Source organism: Scyliorhinus torazame, chromosome 9 (assembly GCF_047496885.1).
Source record: "Scyliorhinus torazame isolate Kashiwa2021f chromosome 9, sScyTor2.1, whole genome shotgun sequence".
Lineage (NCBI taxonomy): Eukaryota > Metazoa > Chordata > Chondrichthyes > Carcharhiniformes > Scyliorhinidae > Scyliorhinus > Scyliorhinus torazame.
The window spans coordinates 229,467,861-229,488,891 of record NC_092715.1 but is presented as its reverse complement, the minus strand read 5'-3'; the positions used below and the strand labels follow the sequence as shown (position 1 = coordinate 229,488,891).

The 21,031-nt window shown below is 47.4% G+C and overlaps 1 protein-coding gene across 9 annotated transcripts in view; it reads right to left on the bottom strand.

Annotated features, from left to right (window-relative positions):
- The window catches only part of zdhhc21 (zDHHC palmitoyltransferase 21), a 248,694-nt gene that overhangs the window by 195,978 nt on the left and 31,685 nt on the right, over positions 1-21,031 (bottom strand). For all 9 annotated transcript variants that reach the window (XM_072517144.1, XM_072517146.1, XM_072517138.1 and 6 more), the window contains one exon: positions 18,490-18,588. In XM_072517144.1, the coding sequence (XP_072373245.1) occupies positions 18,490-18,588 (99 nt within the window). The remainder of the gene's footprint in view (positions 1-18,489; positions 18,589-21,031) is intronic.

Below are 21,031 nucleotides of genomic sequence, written 5' to 3'. Positions count from 1 at the left end.
GGGAGTCCAGGGGGCGAGAGAGGCTGCCATTTTGGCCTTTCGTAGCCCGGAGACGGATCGCATTAGAGTGGAGGGACTCGGAGTCCCCAAAATCGGGAATATGGGCCAGCGACATGGCTTGGTTTCTCAGGCTTGAGAAAATTAAGTTTGCACTGAGAGGATCAGTGTTAGGGTTCGTCCGGAGGTGGCAGCTGTTTATCGACTGCTTCGGGGAAAACTAAACTGTTCGCAAATACAATAATGAGAGGGGCAAAGGGTCATAAAGAACAAACGGTTCACCTGTCGGTTCAAGAGTGTCAAGTGAATGTCCCCACATTGGCAATCCTTACCAAAGTAAGAAAGGAAAACAAGAGTTGCTACAGAGCCACAAGTATATTTCTTCAGACTGGTGTACTGCTTGAGCATCCTCTTTTCCAATTATGAAAAAAAATCATGGGTCTTTTCACTGGGTTTTGCTGAAGATTGCTACACTGTCTGTTTCTCTCATTCATTTGGCCGGCACAGTAGCACAATGGTTAGCACAATTGCTTCACACCTCCACGTTCCCAAGTTCAATTCCTGGCTTGGGTCACTGTCTGTGTGGAGTTTGCACGTTCTCCCTGTATCTGCGTGGGTTTCCTCCGGGTGCTCCGGTTTCCTCCCACAGTCCAAAGATGTGCAGGTTAGGTGGATTGACCATGCTAAATTGCCCTTAGTGTCCAAAAAAAGGTTGGGTGGGGTTACTGGGTTACGGGGATAGGGTGGAAGTGTGGGCTTTCCAGGGGCCGGGGGCTACTCGATGGGCCGAATGGACTCCTTCTGCACTGTAAATTCCATGATTCTATGATTTCAAGCATCTGGAAATCTTGCAATAAATTGAAACCGACAGTTTGCGTGTGAGAAATAAAACCACCTCTCCAGTTTAATGAGTCAGGTTTACACATATTGCCAAACGCAGGCTTTGGAAATGTTCTTCCAGTAATGTAAGCACTCAGTGATCTGGTCATGACAAATTATGACACATCATTAAAACAGGATTACTTAGAAAACTAATGTTACAATGCATACATTTTTATAAAATCCCCCACAGATATAAAATGATGTCCATCAAATCTTCCCTTGCCCCTGCCACCATCCGCCCCCCCCCCCCCCCCCCCCCCACTCCCCAAACAGTGATAATTTAGAGCACAAGTGTTGGCTCGGATTTTGCATTTAATGCAAGACTGCTCCAAAGCATAGTCAGGAGTGTGAACTCGGCACCACCCTCGTTTTTAGTCAAGACTGGAGTCAAGAGTGCTCCAGGTCTGTGCTGGGTTTGATTTTCTCAACTGATGCTGGAGTGACAATAAAAAAAAGTTGCAAAGGGTTTTCACTCTCATTATTGTCCACTCTCCTCTGCTGGGACCCAAATGGTGGCTGCAAACCGCACAGCCGAGTGACCTGACAAGACTCCAGCAGTCATTTTAACCTAATTTGCCCTGTGGGACATGTTGGGCCAGGCATGCATTTTTACTCTCCACCCAAGGGTTCCTTCCACCTGAATGTAAAATCAGCTGGGTAAGATTCAAATGGCACCTGCCAGCACCCCAACCCCCAATCTTCGCTCACAAGAATAATAATCTTTTGAAGATGCAGTATGATTATGTTTAGTGCCTGGGGAATCGTGTCTTCTTTCAGGAGGATTCAGAAAGGAAGAAGTTGGCAGGGAAATTAGTTATTTCATTGTCATGGCAGCCAACTCCAAATGCTGCAATCGAAACATATCCACTTACAAGTTGGATTTCATTGGTACTATTGTCCTGCATAATGGTTAATTCAGTGACACGTATTGTGCCTGTGATACCAAGGGTAATCAGTACAAATATTCATTTGTGATTCGATTAAAAATCAGAAGAGAGAGCAAGCTTACCTTTCCACCATAAAATACCCACTCCCACCATCTTCCTACATATTTTTATTTATTCATTCAAGGATCAGGTCTGTTTAGTGGTGGTGGTGGAAATGAATCATGGGAGAGGTTTATTTTTGTTCATTCTTGGGATGTGAACATCTTTGATAAGGCGAGCATTTGTTGCCCATCCCCCTTTGCTCTTGAGAAGGTGATTGTGAGACGGCTTATGAACCACTGCAGTCCATGTGGTGTAGGTACACCCACAGTGCTGTTCTTAGTCGGGGACTGATACTGTTACGTCTTCTGGTTACCGCAAGTTCAAAATAATTACATTGCTCACACTCTAAATGCTGAAGCTTAAATCGAGTGTATTTCTTGCAGTTCGGGAGAAGGCTGGCGGTCAGATACATTGGGCGAAATTCACCGGTATCGGCGCGATGTCCGCTGACCGGCGCCAAAAACGGCGCAAATCAGTCGGGCATCGCGCCACCCCAAAGGTGCGGAATCCTCCGCATCTTGGGGTGCCGAGCCCCAAACTTGAGGGGCTAGGCCCGCGCAGGACTAATTTCCGCACCGCCAGCTGGCGGAAAAGGCCTTTGGTGCCCCGCCAGCTGGCGCGGAAATGACATCTCCGGGCGGCGCATGCGTGGGATCGTTAGCGGCCGCTCACGGCATCCCCGCGCATGCGCTGTGGAGGGAGTCTCTTCCGCCTCCGCCATGGTGGAGACCGTGGCGAAGGCGGAAGGGAAAGAGTGCCCCCATGGCACAGGCCCGCCCGCGGATCGGTGGGCCCCAATCGCGAGCCGGCCACCCCCCAGGGGCCAGCTCGCCCCACGCCCCCCCCCAGGACCCCGGAGCCCGCCCACTTGTCCCGCCGGCAAGGTAGGTGGTTTAATCCACGCCGGCGGGACAGGCATTCTAGCAGTGGGACTTGGGCCTATCCGGGCCAGAGAATCGCGGGGGGGCCCGCCAACCGGCGCGGCACGATTCCCGCCCCCGGCGATTCTCCGACCCGGCGGGGGGTCGGAGAATCTCGCCCATTGTTTCTCAACACCTGACTGCAGTACAGCAGCTAATGTGGCACCCTGAATGTACATTTGCATAACAATTAGTCACAGCTATATCATTTCATAGGGCAGTTAATAGTCAACCACATTACTGTGGATCTGAATTGGCCTGACAGGGCGGATAGATTTCTTCCCTCGAAGATCATGAGTAGATTGTTTTTTTTTCATGCAATCTGGTAATTTCAGGATCATTATTCATGGTACGAGCCTTTTAGAATCATAGGGCACGATTCAATTAAATGGAAACAAAGTCCCATAGTGAGTGCATTTAGCCACGTTTTCCATGCGTTCGCATTAAATAAGAGGCCTCATGGCGGAGGCCGCACACAGTTCCATTTTCTACACCGAGGAGCTCCGCTCCCCTGAACTCCTCAGTATAACGAGATATCAGCCTCCAAAGCCACCGACTCGGCCCCCAAGCAAGCCCCACTGCACTGTACGAGGGTTGTCATGATATTCAAACACACACATCATGATGGACACACTAACAGGCAAATCAGAGTACACAACACCACAACCAATCACAGACAAGAACACCAACCACATAAAAAGCACGAGCACGACACCTGGAGGTCAGTAGGTCTGGGGAGAAGGAAGCATGAAAGAGCTGTTGAAACACCACAAGCAGGGAGCCCCCCACGTGCAGAGTGCAAAGACCAAGTTGTAAATAGCAAGTTTAAATAAACAAGTGTTGTACCATATGCAACTGTGTTGGCTCTTCTGTGTGTTAGAACACCCAACACCACATGGTACAGGAGTGGATCGATACCTGCCTACCAACCTGCCATTCTGGACATGGACCACACCGGCAAACCGCAGCCGATGCAAGTCACGGGGAACCTAGGCACCAACTGGAAGCTCTACAGGCAGCGATTTGACCTGTACATCCGTGCCACCGAAAAACAGAATGTCTCGGATGATTCGAAGATTGCAATGCTCCTCTTCTACGCAGGCCCCCACCCAAATGATGTCTTTAATTCACTGGTGTTCGAGGAAGGCGAAAACCAGGCCAAATATGACACGGTCATCCTCAAAATGGACCAGCACTTTCAAACTGAAGTAAACGAAACTTTCGAAAGATACATCTTTCAGCAACGCCTGCAAGGTAAGGAGGAGCTTTTTCAACCCTTTTTGACGCACCTCCGGATTCTAGCGCAGTCCTGCGGTTACGGCACCACCACAGAGTCCATGATCAGGGACCAGATTGTTTTTGGCGTTGCCTCCAGTGGCCTACGCCAGCAGCTTCTTAAAATAAAGAGCCTCACCTTAGCGTCTGCTGTGGAAGCCTGTGTCCTCCATGAAAATGCGACCTGCCGTTTTGCCCGATTTCAGGCGTCCGAGTTGGCACGGAGGGGGTCCCCAGCCGTCGAATCGGCAAGCCAGGCCGCCCACGACGTTGAACGCATCCAGGCCGTCGATTTCTTCCCGCCCCACGGCCCGGACGACAGCGGCCGCTTCCCGCGCTTTTCGCGGTCTCCCGCGCAGGTGCGCGCCAAGAATAACGGCCACAACGAGGGACGCACTGCGCAGGCGCGCCCACCGCAAGATCGCACTGCGCATGCGCAGTGGCGCAACGAACGCCGTGACGTCATGACGTGCAGCAAGTGTGGAGGTCTACACTTAAAAGGGCAATGTCCTGCAAAATACCAACAGTGCAACAGATGTGCCATGATAGGCCACTACGCAGCCCGCTGTCGTGCGGCTCAACCCATGGATCCGGCGCATCCTCGACAACCTCGCACACGAGTCAGGACCGTCCAGCCCACGCATCAAGACTTCCAGTTAAGTGATGCAGATGACCAGGATGACTTCAGAGTTGCCGTCATTGATGTCAATAAGGTCAATGCCATCAATCCAGACGATGAGTGGTGTGCCACCCTGACGGTCAACCGATCGCGCGTCGCCTTCCGTCTGGACACCGGCGCATCCGCCAACCTGATTGCTTACTCTGCAGTCCAGGCCATGAAGGTCAAACCACTCATCACACCATCCCGGCTTAAGATGGTTGACTATAACGGGAACGTTATCCCGTCCGTAGGATCTTGCCAGCTACAGGTGACTCACAAGAGGTACACGGCCACACTCCCCTTCGAAGTTGTGGGCTCATCAAAGGACTCGTTACTGGGCGCACAAGCGTGTAAGGTCCTTCACCTGGTACAGCGCATCATGTCTCTCTCTCCAGATGAGATATCCGACTTCCCGGATGCTGAGTTCCACGCGAATCTCCATTCCCTCCTCGCTCACAACCAGGAGGTTTTTGAAGGCATGGGGACATTGCCACACACGTACAAGATTCGACTCAGACCGGACGCCATCCCTGTCGTTCACGCACCTCGCAGGGTTCCTGCGCCTCTCAAAGACCGCCTCAAGGCACAACTGCAGATTCTTCAGGACCAAGGGGTCCTATCCAAGGTCACGGAGCCCACGCCATGGGTCAGCTCCATGGTCTGTGTAAAGAAGCCCTCTGGCGAGCTCCGTATATGTATAGATCCAAAAGATCTGAACAACAACATCATCCGGAAACACTTCTACCACACGAGATGGTGACGTCCCCCTGGGCGAAGGTGGGTGTTGACCTATTTCACGCGCTCGGCAGAGATTACATTGTTATTATAGACTACTTCTCAAACTACCCGGAAGTCATGCCTCTCCATGATCTGACGTCGTCCGCAGTCATTGGGGCCTGCAAGGAAACGTTTGCTCGCCATGGCATTCCAAGGACTGTCATGTCAGACAATGGACCTTGTTTTGCCAGCCGTGAATGGTCGTCCTTTGCCGCAGCATATGGTTTCACTCATGTGACATCCAGCCCTCTGCATCCACAATCGAACGGGAAGGCTGAAAAGGGTGTCCACATCGCAAAGCGGCTCCTGTGCAAGGCGGCTGATGCCGGATCGGACTTTAACCTTGCCTTGCTGGCCTATCGATCGGCCCCGTTATCCACGGGCCTCTCGCCAGCGCAGCTACTAATGGGTCGCTCCCTCAGGACGACGGTACCTTCCGTCCTGGCACCGACAACAGACCATGAGGCGGTTCTTCGGGACATGCAACTGCAGCGTGATCGCCAGAAAGGTCGGTACGACACACGAGCGACGGACCTGCCCCCCCTGTCCTCCGGAGACAAAGTACGCGTCCATCAACCGTATGGTGGCTGGTCAGCACCGGCCGAAGTCCTCCGACAAGTGGCTCCCCGCTCGTTCCTGGTTCGCATGCCGGATGGTTCCGTGCGTCGCCGCAATCGGCGCGCCCTTCGCCGACTTCCACGTTCACAGCCACACAACACGCCAGATCCTCAACAGGCTTCCGAGGATGACTTTGTGGAGCTGCCGCACATCACGCCCTTTCCATCGCCACCCATGGCCATGCCTGCACAGCAGCCGGTGGTTCTTGATCCACCCTTAAGGCGGTCAACCCGAATTCGTCGCAAACCCATTAGAATGGACTTATAATACAGTTCATATGTTTAATAAGTTGGACAATTTTACATGATAACCTGTTGTTGTTTATCGTTCCAGATGTCGTCTGACTGGACAACTGTTCAAAATTTTTTTTCTTCTTCTCTCGTTCGCATTTCTGTTATGTTATGGTACAACTGGATTCATGTGACGCACTCGACATCGCCCCATGTACATAGTTCCGTCATAGACACATGCTGCACACGACACACACACACTCTTAGATGCACTCACGTCACGATCATATTTATTACCACGTAGGCACATATCTTTGTAAAAAGGGGGGATGTCATGATATTCAAACACACACATCATGATGGACACACTAACAGGCAAATCAGAGTACACAACACCACAACCAATCACAGACAAGAACACCAACCACATAAAAAGCACGAGCACGACACCTGGAGGTCAGTAGGTCTGGGGAGAAGGAAGCATGAAAGAGCTGTTGAAACACCACAAGCAGGGAGCCCCCCACGTGCAGAGTGCAAAGACCAAGTTGTAAATAGCAAGTTTAAATAAACAAGTGTTGTACCATATGCAACTGTGTTGGCTCTTCTGTGTGTTAGAACACCCAACACCACAAGGGTCTCTTCCCCCTTCCCCACCCCCCCTTCGCCACACTCCCCCAATACCCATGCAGGCAACCCTGCCCGATCGCACCGTGCAAAAAATGCGAGCTTCGCACCTTGACAGTGCCAACCTGGTGCCCTGGCAGTGCCTCTGCCAGGTTGACACCCAGTTGGCACTGCCAGGGTGCCAGGCTGGCAGTGCCATCAGCAATGCCAGGGTGCCATCCTTCCCAAAGGGCATTCACCTTGGGGCCTCCGTTCCCCTGAGAGACACCCACGAGTGCCGTTCTGTCTGGCCCCCTTTTGTCGGACCACTGCGGAATGGCACTCGCTCGAGGTCTCTGAGACGAAGGGGATAGATCCCAATGCCACAGGTACATCAGGAAACTGCATAAGAGTGAGACTAGCTGACTCGCTCTAAAATGCAGATTTGCTAAAAGCTGATCCCACCCACAATGGTGGGATTTACATTGCAACCTCTCGTGAGATTGCGTTGGATATCGTGAGGCGTTGCAAGCCATGTAGGTCCCGGGGGCGGGGTCTCACAGCTTATGGGGCGATTCTCCCAAATGGAGCCCAAGTGTTCGCGCCGTCGTGAACGCCGTCGCGTTTCACGACGGCGCGAACCGGGCCAGGGTACGACCTATTCTGTCCCCCACAGGGGGCCAGCACGGTACTGGAGCGGTTCACGCCGCTCCAGCCTTCTTTCCCGGCGCCCACCCGCGCATGCGCAGTTGGGCCGCGCCAACCTGCGCATGCGCGGGGGAATTCTTTAGCGCGCCGGCCCCAACTCAACATGGTGTCGGTGTTCAGGGGATGGCCTTGCTGGGAAATAGGCCCGGGGGAGTGGCCAGCCCACCGATTGGTGGGCCCCGATCACGGGCAAGACCCCATCGGAGGCCCACCCCGGTGAACGAACCCCCCACCCCCGGCGCAAATGGCGCCGATTCTCCGCACCTTGGCGATTGCCGGCATCGCGGCGTCATGGCGCGGTTGCGCCGATTCTCCGGCCCGGCGCGGGGCTCGGAGAATCGCCCCCTTTATTGGCCACTTTGTGCCACGGCGAGCTGCTTTTTTAGCGCAGTTTGGTCCATAGAATCTCTAAAGTGCATCAGGAAGCCATTCGGCCATTCGAGTCTGAACCAATCCTCTGAAAGAGCTTACTACCTAGGCCCACTCCCTCATCCAATCCCCGTAATCCCACCTAACCTGTGCTTCCTTAGACACTAATCTTATCATGGCCAACCCACCTAACCTGCATAAAGATAAAAGCAAATTACTGCGGAATCTGAAACAAAAACAGAAAATACTGGACAATCGCAGCAGGTCTTACAGCACCTGTGGGGAAAGAAGGGTGCTAACGTTTCGAATCTGGATGACTTTGACAAAGAGTCATCCATACTCAAAACATTAGCTCCCTTCAGTCTCCACAGTTGCTCTCAGACCTGCTGCAATTGTCCTGTATTTTCTGTTTTTATTTCACCTAACGTGCACATCTTTGGACTGTGGGAGGAAACCCACGCAGACACGGGGAGAAAGTGCGTCACCCTCGGCCGGAATTGAACCCAGGGTGAGGCAGCAGTGCTACCCACTGTGTCACTCTGCCATTTTATTCCCAATTTATTAATTAAATTGAAATTTCCCCAGCTGCTGAGGTAGATTTGAAATCATGTATCCAGAGCATTAGTTTAGACCTCAGGATTACTAATCCAGTTATATTACCACAATGGTACTGCCCTTGGTGCAGTGGGGATCATTCTTTGGGAGGGGTGATGATCATGGGAACGGTTGCTGTTGGGAGGGGGTTGAGGGTATGGCAATCGTGTAGGTGAGAGGTTTACTGGGCAGCTTGAAGGGCTGGGAGGAAACACAACTGCTCTTCCTGGCCCACCGGCAGTGCTGACAATGTACTTCCTTAATTTCCTTTCACTGTACCTGCGGGGCTACCCTTGGCTGCTGGGCCAACTTGAGTTAGAAATAGAAGCATTTTAAAATAGAGGCACACGGTTTCCTTAAAAAAGACCGACCAGCCTCCCGAGAGCAAATTGGTCATCCATTCCCCCTACATTAAAACCAGACAAGTGGATGCAAGGCATGTTGGACTTGGGTTAAGAATTTTAACATTTATATCCACAAAATTCAAACCCACCAAATTTGGGGAGTTAAATTATCCCCACTCTGCGAATAATGCTTTCCACAACCCTTCTCTGCATACACCAAAGCAGAAACCAACAATCAAAAAGAGGAGAGGCAAGTCCTTGGGGAAATCATACAGCTTTCATACAACATAGAACATAGAAAATACAGCACAGAACAGGCCCTTCGGCCCACGATGTTGTGCCGAACCTTTGTCCTAGATTAATCATAGATTATCATTGAATTTACAGTGCAGAAGGAGGCCATTCGGCCCCCTGAGTCTGCACCGGCTCTTGGAAAGAGCAACCCACCCAAAGTCAACACCTCCACCCAACACCAAGGGCAATTTTGGACATTAAGGGCAATTTATCATTGGCCAATCCACCTACCCTGCACATCTTTGGACTGTGGGAGGAAACCGGAGCACCCGGAGGAAACCCACGCAGACACGGGGAGGACGTGCAGACTCCGCACAGACAGTGACCCAAGCCGGAATCGAACCTGGGACCCTGGAGCTGTGAAGCAATTGTGCTATCCACAATGCTACCGTGCTGCCCTTAAGAACTAATAAATCTACACTATATCATTTTACCGTAATCCATGTACCTATCCAATAGCTGCTTGAAGGTCCCTAATGTTTCCGACTCAACTACTTCCACAGGCAGTGCATTCCATGCCCCCACTACTCTCTGGAGTAGTGCCTACCTCTGATATCCCTCCTATATCTTCCACCTTTCCTTGTAATGGTTTGTTCCACCCGGGGAAAAAGTCTCTGACTGTCTACTCTATCTATTCCCCTGATCATCTTATAAACCTCTATCAAGTCGCCCCTCATCCTTCTCCGTTCTAATGAGAAAAGGCCTAGCACCCTCAACCTTTCCTCGTAAGATCTACTCTCCATTTCAGGTAACATCCTGGTAAATCTTCTTTGCACCTTTTCCAAAGCTTCCACATCCTTCCTAAAATGAGGTGACCAGAACTGTACACAGTACTCCAAATGTGGCCTTACCAAAGTTTTGTACAGCTGCATCATCACCTCACGGCTCTTAAATTCCATCCCTCTGTTAATGAACGCGAGCAACCCATAGGCCTTCTTCACAGCTCTATCCACTTGAGTGGCAACTTTCAAAGATGTATGAACATAGACCCCAAGATCTCTCTGCTCCTCCACATTGCCAAGAACTCTACCGTTAACCCTGTATTCCGCATTCATATTTGTCCTTCCAAAATGGACAACCTCACACTTTTCAGGGTTAAACTCCATCTGCCACTTCTCAGCCCAGCTCTGCATCCTATCTATGTCTCTTTGCAGCCGACAACAGCCCTCCTTACTATCTACAACTCCACCAATCTTCGTATCGTCTGCAAATTTACTGACCCACCCTTAAACTCCCTCATCCAAGTCATTAATGAAAATCACAAACAGCAGAGGACCCAGAACTGATCCCTGCAGTACGCCACTGGTAACTGGGATCCAGGCTGAATATTTGCCATCCACCACCACTCTCTGACTTATATCGGTTAGCCAGTTCGTTATCCAACTGGCCAAATTTCCCACTATCCCATGCCTCCTTACTTTCTGCAGAAGCCTACCATGGGGAACCTTATCAAATGCCTTACTAAAATCCATGTACACTACATCCACTGCTTTACCTTCATCCACATGCTTGGTCACCTCCTCAAAGAATTCAGTAAGACTTGTAAGGCAAGACCTACCCCTCACAAATCCGTGCTGACTATCCCTAATCAAGCAGTGTCTTTCCAGATGCTCAGAAATCCTATCCTTCAGTACCCTTCCCATTACTTTGCCTACCACGGAAGTAAGACTAACTGGCCTGTAATTCCCAGGGTTATCCCGAGTCCCTTTGTTGAACAGGGGCACGACATTCGCCACTCTCCAATCCCCTGGTACCACCCCTGTTGACAGTGAGGACGAAAAGATCATTGCAATCGGCTCTGCAATTTCATCTCTTGCTTCCCATAGAATCCTTGGATATATCTCGTCAGGCCCGGGGGACTTGTCTATCCTCAGGTTTTTCAAAATGCCCAACACATCTTCCTTCCTAACAAGTATTTCCTCGCGCTTACCAGTCTGTTTCACATTGTCCTCTCCAACAATATCGCCCCTCTCATTTGTAAATACAGAAGAAAAGTACTCGTTCAAGACCTCTCCTATCTCTTCAGACTCAATACACAATCTCCCGCTACTGTCCTTGATCGGACCTACCCTCGCTCTAGTCATTCTCATACTTCTCACATATGTGGAAAAGGCCTTGGGGTTTTCCTTGATCCTACCCGCCAAAGATTGTTCATGCCCTCTCTTAGCTCTCCTAATCCCTTTCTTCAGTTCCCTCCTGGCTATCTTGTATCCCTCCAATGCCCTGTCTGAACCTTGTTTCCTCAGCCTTACATAAGTCTCCTTTTTCCTCTTAACAAGACATTCAACCTCTCTTGTCAACCATGGTTACATCACTCGACCATCTCTTCCCTGCCTGACATGGACATACATATCAAGGACACGTAGTACCTGTTCCTTGAACAAGTTCCACATTTCACTTGTGTCCTTCCCTGACAGCCTATGTTCCCAACTTATGCACTTCAATTCTTGTCTGACAACATCGTATTTACCCTTCCCCCAATTGTAAACCTTGCCCTGTTGCACGCACCTATCCCTCTCCATTACTAAAGTGAAACTCACAGAATTGTGGTCACCATCTCCAAAATGCTCCCCCACTAACAAATCTATCACTTGCCCTGGTTCATTACCAAGTACTAAATCCAATATTGCCCCTCCTCTGGTCGGACAATGTACATACTGTGTTAGAAAAGCTTCCTGGACACACTGCACAAACACCACCCCATCCAAACTATTTGATCTAAAGAGTTTCCACTCAATATTTGGGAAGTTAAAGTCACCCATGACTACTACCCTGTGACTTCTGCACCTTTCCAAAATCTGTTTCCCAATCTGTTCCTCCACATCTCTGCTACTATTGGGGGGCCTATAGAAAACTCCTAACAAGGTGACTGCTCCTTTCCTATTTCTGACTTCAACCCATACTACCTCATTAGGGTGATACTCCTCGAACTGCCTTTCTGCAGCTGTTATACTATCTCTAATTAACAATGCCACCCCCCCCACTTCTTTTACCACCCTCCCTAATCTTATTGAAACATCTATAACCAGGGACCTCCAACAACCATTTCTGCCCCTCTTCTATCCAAGTTTCCGTGATGGCCACCACATCGTAGTCCCAAGTACCGATCCATGCCTTAAGTTCACCCACCTTATTCCTGATGCTTCTTGCGTTGAAGTATACACACTTCAACCAATCTCCTGGCCTGCAAGTACTCTCCTTTGTCAGTGTTCCCTTCCCCACTGCCTCATTACACGCTTTGGCGTCCTGAATATCGGCCACCTTAGTTGCTGGTCTACAAATCCGGTTCCCATTCCACTGCCAAATTAGTTTAAACCCTCCCGAAGAGTATTGGAAAACCTCCCTCCCAGGATATTGGTGCCCCTCTGGTTCAGATGCAACCTGTCCTGCTTGTACAGGTCCCACCTTCCCCAGAATGCGCTCCAATTATCCAAATACCTGAAGCCCTCCCTCCTACACCATTCCTGCAGCCACGTGTTCATCTGCACTCTCTCCCTATTCCTAGCCTCGCTATCACGTGGCACAGGCAACAAACCAGAGATGACAACTCTGTCTGTCTTGGCTTTTAACTTCCAGCCTAACTCCCTAAACTTGTTTATTACCTCCACACCCCTTTTCCTACCTATGTCGTTGGTTCCAATGTGCACCACGACTTCTGGCTGCTCGCCCTCCCCCTTAATGATCCTGAAGACACGATGCGAGACATCCCTGACCCTGGCACCCGGGAGGCAACATACCTTCCGGGAGTCTCGCTCGCGACCACAGAATCTCCTATCTATTCCCCTAACCATTGAATCTCCTACAACTATTGCTTTTCTATTCTCCCCCCTTCCCTTCTGAGCCCCAGAGCCAGACTCAGTGCCAGAGACCTGGCCACTAGGGCCTTCCCCCGGTAGGTCATCCCCCCCAACAGCATCCAAAACGGTATACCTGTTTTGAAGGGGAATGGCCACGAGGGATCCCTGCACTGTCTGCCTGTTTGTTTTTTTCCCCCTGACGGTAACCCAGCTATTCTTGTCCTGTACCTTGGGTGTGGTTACCTCCCTGTAACTCCTCTCAATCACCCCCTCTGCCTCCCAGATGATCCGAAGTTCATCCATCTTCAGCTCCAGTTCCCTAACACGGTCTTGGAGGAGCTGAAGTTGGGTGCACTTCCCACAGGTATAGTCAGCGGGGACACCGGTGGTATCCCTCACCACCCACATCCTACAGGAGGAGCATGCAACTGGCCTAGCCTCCATCCCCTCTTACCTGACAGAATATAGCTGTGGACTAACTAGATCTCCGCCCTCCGACTCTGCTCCCAGTCAGCTACACTTTCTGTAAACTCGCTTCTCACTCTTTGCGGAAATGTCGGAAACAAAATGAAAGGAGCACCTTACTCCCTCCTCACCTAGCTCCCTCGGTCATAAAACTCTTACTATAGCACTCAAAATGCACCAAATTCAGCACTCAGTGCAAACAAAGTCTGCACTGTAGGGGATCACTTTTATACTGTGAATCTAGCCTCTGAAAACTGGCCTAATCCAATTAACTAATTAACAAGCTCCAGCTGCAAGTGCCTACAAGTAGAAGCCTGTTTAAAGCTGATTGAAAATTCACCTTCTTCTAAACCAAACAGCAACTTTTAAGTTAATTAACTAAATAAAAGAAAGACTTAACTTTAGATAAAAATGAAGCCTTATACTCCCTCGGTCACCAAACTCTTACTATAGCACTCAAAATGCACCAAATTCAGCACTCAGTACAACTTTCAGAAGACAACTTTTCAGATGTGTTCAACATCAAAATGTCATATAAAGCAAAGCGCATCATTGACACGTATTTCCGGGTCTGAAAACTATGCATACTTGATGTTTGGTTAGAAAAGGAAAATGTGACATCTTCACACACATTTGTATGTTTTTTGTTCTCCAGGACCACGGATGGATTCAAACATGGGCACCATATATAACAATTGTTCAGAACCTGTAACACCAGAGGCACTCAATATGTCCCAATGCAAGAAACCAATGAGTAGTTCCGAACCTCTGCTGCAACCTTTTGCACCATCTGCAACCAGATTGATGAGAGTACCAAAATACACAGACTGGGAAAGTACCCCCTCCCCCTAAATTTAACAGGGGCACCTCAGCAGTGTTTCAACTGCCAAATGTCACTGTGACATGGACAGTGAGGGACCAAAAGTAAAGTGATTATTTTTATTCCAGTGTTCTTGACCATCTCCTCCACATCTTTCCCCTTTTCTCAGTGAGGCAAATTGTCAGCACCTCAAAACCCAATCACCATTCCCAATACTAATGAGTTAGAATCATAGAAGTTTACAGCATGGAAACAGGCCCTTCGGCCCAACCAGTCCATGCCGCCCAGTTTTTACCATTAAGCTAGTCCCAGTTGCCCGCACTTGGCCCATAACCCTCTATACCCATCTTACCCTTGTAACTATCTAAATGTTTTTTAAAAGACACAATTGTACCCGCCTCTACTACTACCTCTGGCAGCCCATTCCAGACACTCACTACCCTCAGAGTGAAGAAATTGCCCCTCTGGGCCCTTCTGAATCCCTCCCCTCTCACCTTAAACCTATGCCCTCTAGTTTTAGACTCCCCTACCTTTGGGAAAAGATGTTGACTATCTACCTTATCTATGCCCCTCATTATTTTATAGACCTCTATAAGATCACCCCTAAGCCTCCTACACTCCAGGGAAAAAAGTCCCAGTCTATCCAGCCTCTCCTTATAACTCAAACCATCAAGTCCCGGCAACATCCTAGTAAATCTTTTCTGCACTCTTTCCAGTTTAATAATAATATCCTTCCTATAATAGGGTGACCAGAACTGCACACAGTATTCCAAGTGTGGCCGTACCAGTGTCTTGTACAACTTCAACAAGACGTCCCAACTCCTGTATTCAATGTTCTGACCAATGAAACCAAGCATGCTGAATGCCTTCTTCACCACCCTGTCCACCTGCGACTCCACCTTCAAGGAGCTATGAACCTGTACTCCTAGATCTCTTTGTTCTATAACTCTCCCCAACGCCATACCATTAACTGAGTAGGTCCTGGCCTGATTCGATCTGCCAAAATGCATCACCTCACATTTATCTAAATTAAACTCCATCTGCCATTCGTCGGCCCACTGGCCTAATTGATCAAGATCCCGTTGCAATCCTAGATAACCTTCTTCACTATCCACTGTGCCACCAATCTTGGTGTCATCTGCAAACTTACTAACCATGCCTCCTAAATTCTCATCCAAATCATTAATATAAATCACAAATAACAGTGGACCCAGCACCGATCCCTGAGGCACACCACTGGTCACAGGCCTCCAGTTTGAAAAACAACCCTCTACAACCACCCTCTGCCTTCTGTCGTCCAGCCAATTTGGAATCCAATTGGCAACCTCACCCTGGATCCCGTGAGCTTTAACCTTCTGCAACAACCTACCATGCGGTACCTTGTCAAAGGCTTTGCTAAAGTCCATGTAGACAACGTCTACTGCACTGCCCTCATCTACCTTCTTGGTCATCCCCTCAAAAAACTCAATCAAATTTGTGAAACATGATTTTCCACGCACAAAGCCATGCTGACTGCCCCGAATCAGTCCTTATCTCTCTAAATGCTTGTAGATCCTGTCTCTCAGAATACCTTCTAGCAACTTACCTACTACAGAAGTTAGGCTCACCAGTCTGTAGTTCCCAGGCTTTTCCCTGCTGCCCTTCTTAAACAAGGGCACAACATTCGCCACTCTCCAATCTTCAGGCACCTCACGTGTGGCTGCCGATGATTCAAATATCTCTGTTAGGGGACCCGCAATTTCCTCCCTAGCCTCCCACAACACCCTGGGATACATTTCATCAGGTCCCGGGGATTTATCTACCTTGATGCTCTTTAAGACTTCCAGCACCTCCTCCTCTGTAATATGCACACTTCTCAAGACATCACTATTTATTTCACCTAGTTTCCTAACATCCATGCCTTTCTCCACCGTGAATACCGATGAGAAATATTCATTCAGGATCTCACCCAACTCTTGTGGCTCTGCACATAGATGCCCTTGTTGATCCTTAAGAGGCCCTACTCTGTCCCTAGTTACTCTTTTCCCCTTTATGTATTTGTAGAATCTCTTTGGATTCTCCCTTGCATTATTTGCCAAAGCAATTTCATGTCCCCTTTTTGCCCTCCTGATTTCCCTCTTAACTCTATTTCGACAATCTCTATACTCTTCAAGGGATCCACTTGATCCCAGTTGCTTATGTACGTCATATGCCTCCTTCTTCTTTTTGACCAGAGTCTCAATATCTCGAGTCATCCAGGGGTCCCTACTTCTACCCGCCTTACCCTTCACTCTAAAGGGAATGTGCTTACCCTGCACCCTGGTTAACACATTTTTAAAAGCCTCCCATTTACCAGCCGTCCCTTTGCCTGCCAACAGTCTCCCCCAATCTACCTCTGCAAGTTCCTGTCTGATACCATCAAAATTGGCCTTTCCCCAATTAAGAATTTTAACTCTTGGGCCAGACCTATCATTCTCCATAGCTATCTTAAAACTAATGGAGTTATGGTCACTTGTCCCAAAGTGATCTCTCACTAGCACTTCTGTCACTTGCCCTTCCTTATTTCCCAAGACGAGGTCAAGTTTTGCCCCCTGTCTAGTCGGTCCATCCACATACTGAATGAGAAATTTGACCTTGTTATTGGGCAACGTCAGCTCATTCTTGCTCAGGAATATGATCAGCCAGAAAATTGTGGACACAGTCAACACCGCATGGGAGCCAAATAATCAGCCCCCATGCCTGGGTCTCAATTAGTTGAAGTCAAAATTAAATTCACATTATTTCACCTAAATCCATGTCAGCATTGGACACTTTCCCATTATGACTGAGATGAAACTCTGCATCCATTACACTTGGATTTCAAAATGCTACTTCAACACATAAATCATAGAAACTAGAAAATAGGAGCAGGAGGAGGCCATTCAGCCCTTCGAGCCTGCTCTGCCTTCATTATGACATAGCTGATCATCCAACTCAATAGTCTCATCCCGCCTTCCCCCCCATATCCTTTGATCCCCTTCGCCCCACATGATATATCTAACTGCTTCTTTAAAACATACAAATACAAAACAATCAACATTATATTCAAAAGAATGTTTATCTACCCTTATCCCTATATAAGACATTGTGTAGGTGTTCCTAAGGCCAATCAAATACTAGAATCTGTCCATCGTCAAAATGTATTACTTCAACCTTGTAAAAATCACTGCAAGATCACATGCAGAATAATATGCATAATTACTTCCTTCAAAAGGATATTCGTTAGGGTTCAGAGCGGGTCTTGGGTGATTTTGGGATTAGAATCCTAAACTACGAGAAAATTGTAAAAATGTGCCAGCATATATTAAAAAAAGATCCGGGTGGAAAAAAAAGAGGGGAAGATTCAGATGAATAAAAGATAAGAAATATTGATGATGTCAATCAAATCAGTTCTTAAAATTTGGACGAAGTACAAAAAAGCTACAGAACTTTTTCAGAAAACTCATACAAAGACTAGGGAGCCACATTCTTTTCATTCTTCAACACCCAGAGTTGTATATATCTGAAAAGAAATCCCAGTGGAGTAGAATTAATTTATATCTTCAAAGAGAAGCTGAATAATTATTTGAATGGGAACAAAATGAAAGATCAATAAGGAGGGGGATGGACTCAGATGATGAAATACTCTTTGCTCCAATCTTTCCTAATCTCGCATCATGCATTTTGCAATTGGATTTTTAAAACTTACTCACAATTTCTGCTCAATTTAACTGATTACAAACAATTTTATTTCAGTAACACTTGGTTTTTATAGAACTAGTCGCAGCTAAACAGGCAAGAATTAAAATAAATATGCTTTAAACTCTGTGCAAGTACCCTGTAACGACACAATCTCCAGCATAAAAGCTCATCATGCAACGTAGTCTCAATAACAGACGGGTCAGAAGTTAGTGACTGAAGCAAAGCTTCATGTCAAATGATGAGAGAAAGAATATAACTGCAAGATAACAAAAAATATCTCAAACCTTTTTTAAGAGGGGAAGCAAGTGAGAAAAGATGGAAGCAACATCATGGAAGCAATGTGAATTATACATGAGTAGGTTCAAAGCAATATTCCCAAAAGGATCATAGTACATTGTGCAAAATGTATACTACTTGATGTACAGGAAACTGCATTGCATGCCCTACCTGAGTATGATAGTTCTGGGTTCTGTGGCAGCTGCCCTGGGTCAGCGATGGATGCTCTCACTAGAGATGTTACACAGCAGAACGACACCAAGTAATAAACTAAAAACAAAGTTACTTGTTTTAAAAAAATATATTAATAAGACATTTTCATTTTGAGCTAGATACATTACTATTATATCTACATGCCTTCCCTGATAATCACAGTTATTTTAAAAAGTATGATGTAAAAGCAGGACTCTGGAAGGTATGAGATTTAGATTATATACTGCTGCTTCTTTCTGGTGGGTCTTTCTTTTTTTTTTTTAAAAGCGTAACAAGTTTGGCAAGTTACCTTGGCATTTATGAGCCCTGGGCTCACACAGATACAATGTTGAGGCCTTCAATTCTGTCTCACATCTTTGGCAAGAAGATGGCAGTGCCGAGGAGCAGAATTGTGCAGATGTAGTGAGTTGGCAGAGATCCAAAACCAAGCAATTGAAGCTAAGTAAAAGGCTACTCATTTAAAATATTAAGTTTAGTTCAGTTTATGTAATGCAGAATTTCTGGTTAAATAATTAGGAACGACTAGGGAACAAAATTACACAAGTCAGATCAATAGTCCAGGTAACATATTTCACCGGGACAATGAAGTGTTCAGAAACCTGGTGCATTATCAAGCAGAATCCTACTTCCTCCTAGACGCTAATCCTGCTTGAAAATCAGCAATACAAAGATTAAATAATCCAAAACAATTCTCCCCAGATGGTAGGTCTGATAATTTCTTCTTAAACCTTCAATGCAAGATGTGAATATCAGTGGCAAGGCCAGCATTTACTTCCCATGCCAACTGCTTTGCAGAAGATGGTGGTGAGCCACCACATGGACCTCCTGCAGTCCACGTGGTGTAGATGGACCCACAAAGCTGTTACAAAGGATGTTGCCCGAGTGGCAGTGATGTAGTTCCAAGTCAGCGTGAGACGAGACTTGGAGGGAAACTTGCAGGTGGTGGTGATCCCATTGAGGTTGCGGGTTTGGAAGGTGCTGCAGAAGGAGGATTTGCAAGGTACTGCAGTGTAGATGGTACACATTGCTGACACTGTGACCAAGTGATAGGTGGGGTGCCAATCAAGTGGAATTTTTGTCCTGGATTGTGTTGCACTTCTTGAGTATTGTTGGAGCTGCACTCAGCCAGATGTCAGAGTCCTTCCTGTTATTTCCTTTGTTCCCATGTCTTTAATTTTATCTCATTATTTTTGGTCCGTGGGCCCTTAATCGGAATGCGCCTCTAAGCAGAAGACTCTGTTGGAACTGCCTGCTTGCTAGGACACTGTGTTCCCAGGTTTTGTATTTTGAAAAGGAGAAACCAGACTCCTCGGCACCGAGGATCTTAGGAACCAGCTTTGGAGGGACTGGATTAGATTGTTAACTGGCCAAGGACAGTGTTCTGCCTGACAACTGTCAGTGATTGGTTCCTGAGTGGCACTTTGAGAGAATTTATCTGGAATGTTCAGGCCCTGGAACTAAAAAGGATATGCTCTTGTTATGAGAATGTCACTTTAAGAAATGTTTGGCTGCTCATGTTGCTGCAGTGATGTCAGAGTGTGGGTGGAGCTGAGCTCTGGTTCTGTTTTTTTAGTTTCACTTTGAGAAAAGCTTGGGTCTGTCTTTTTGGTTTCGTTTTTCAGTGTGTTGCAGCTGAAGTCAGGCAAAGCAGCTGTACTGTTGATCTCTCTCTGCCATGAAGGACTATCTCTTAATCATTTGGTGAATTCAGAATTATAAATGTTTTCAGTATTGAATGTAAACCCTGATGTGCTTCTGTTTAAAGCTTTGTTAAGTCTTCTGGGTGTTAAAACAACAGCATACAGATTACTTAGTGTTGTATTCTTTGGGGGTTATCTGTGAATTGATGGTTGCTAAGATATTCATTGTTTGTTTTAAAAAGGTTAACTTGAGTTCATAGAATAAACATTGGTTTGTTTTAAAAAATACTGGTCCATTTCTGCCATACCACACCTGTAGAGTGAGCCGTGTGCTCCCCTACCACAATCTATTAAAAGTTGGGATTAGGTGAACTCCATGAGACACTTTGGGGTTCTCTAAACCCTGACCCATAACAATTATGAGCTCGAGGGGGATAAAAGTCTATCTATTGGAATGGCTTACTGAACTTAAAGACAGTGAAGGGTAAGCATATTGTGGTTGCATTTCAGGTGTGGTATTTTAGTTTAAGTAGGGAGTGTGTTGTGGACAATGGCTCTTTCAAAGGCTCAGAAGTTTTTGGGCGTGGAGATGGTCACACGCAGTACCTTACGGACAGAGACTAAAAGCAGACTGTTAGATTTGACAAAACCATTGCAGTTAACATTACCTGACAAAATACGAAAAGATGAGGTAATTATGGCGGTGGTAAACATTTAAAGTTGCCTGAGATACAGTTTGACTCAATGGAAATGGCAAAAATTCAGTTACAAATTAAACAAATGGAACATGGGAAAGAATACGAAAGAGAGGAACAAGAAAAAGAAAGAGAGAGAGAGATAGAGAAGACAAAGAAAAGGAG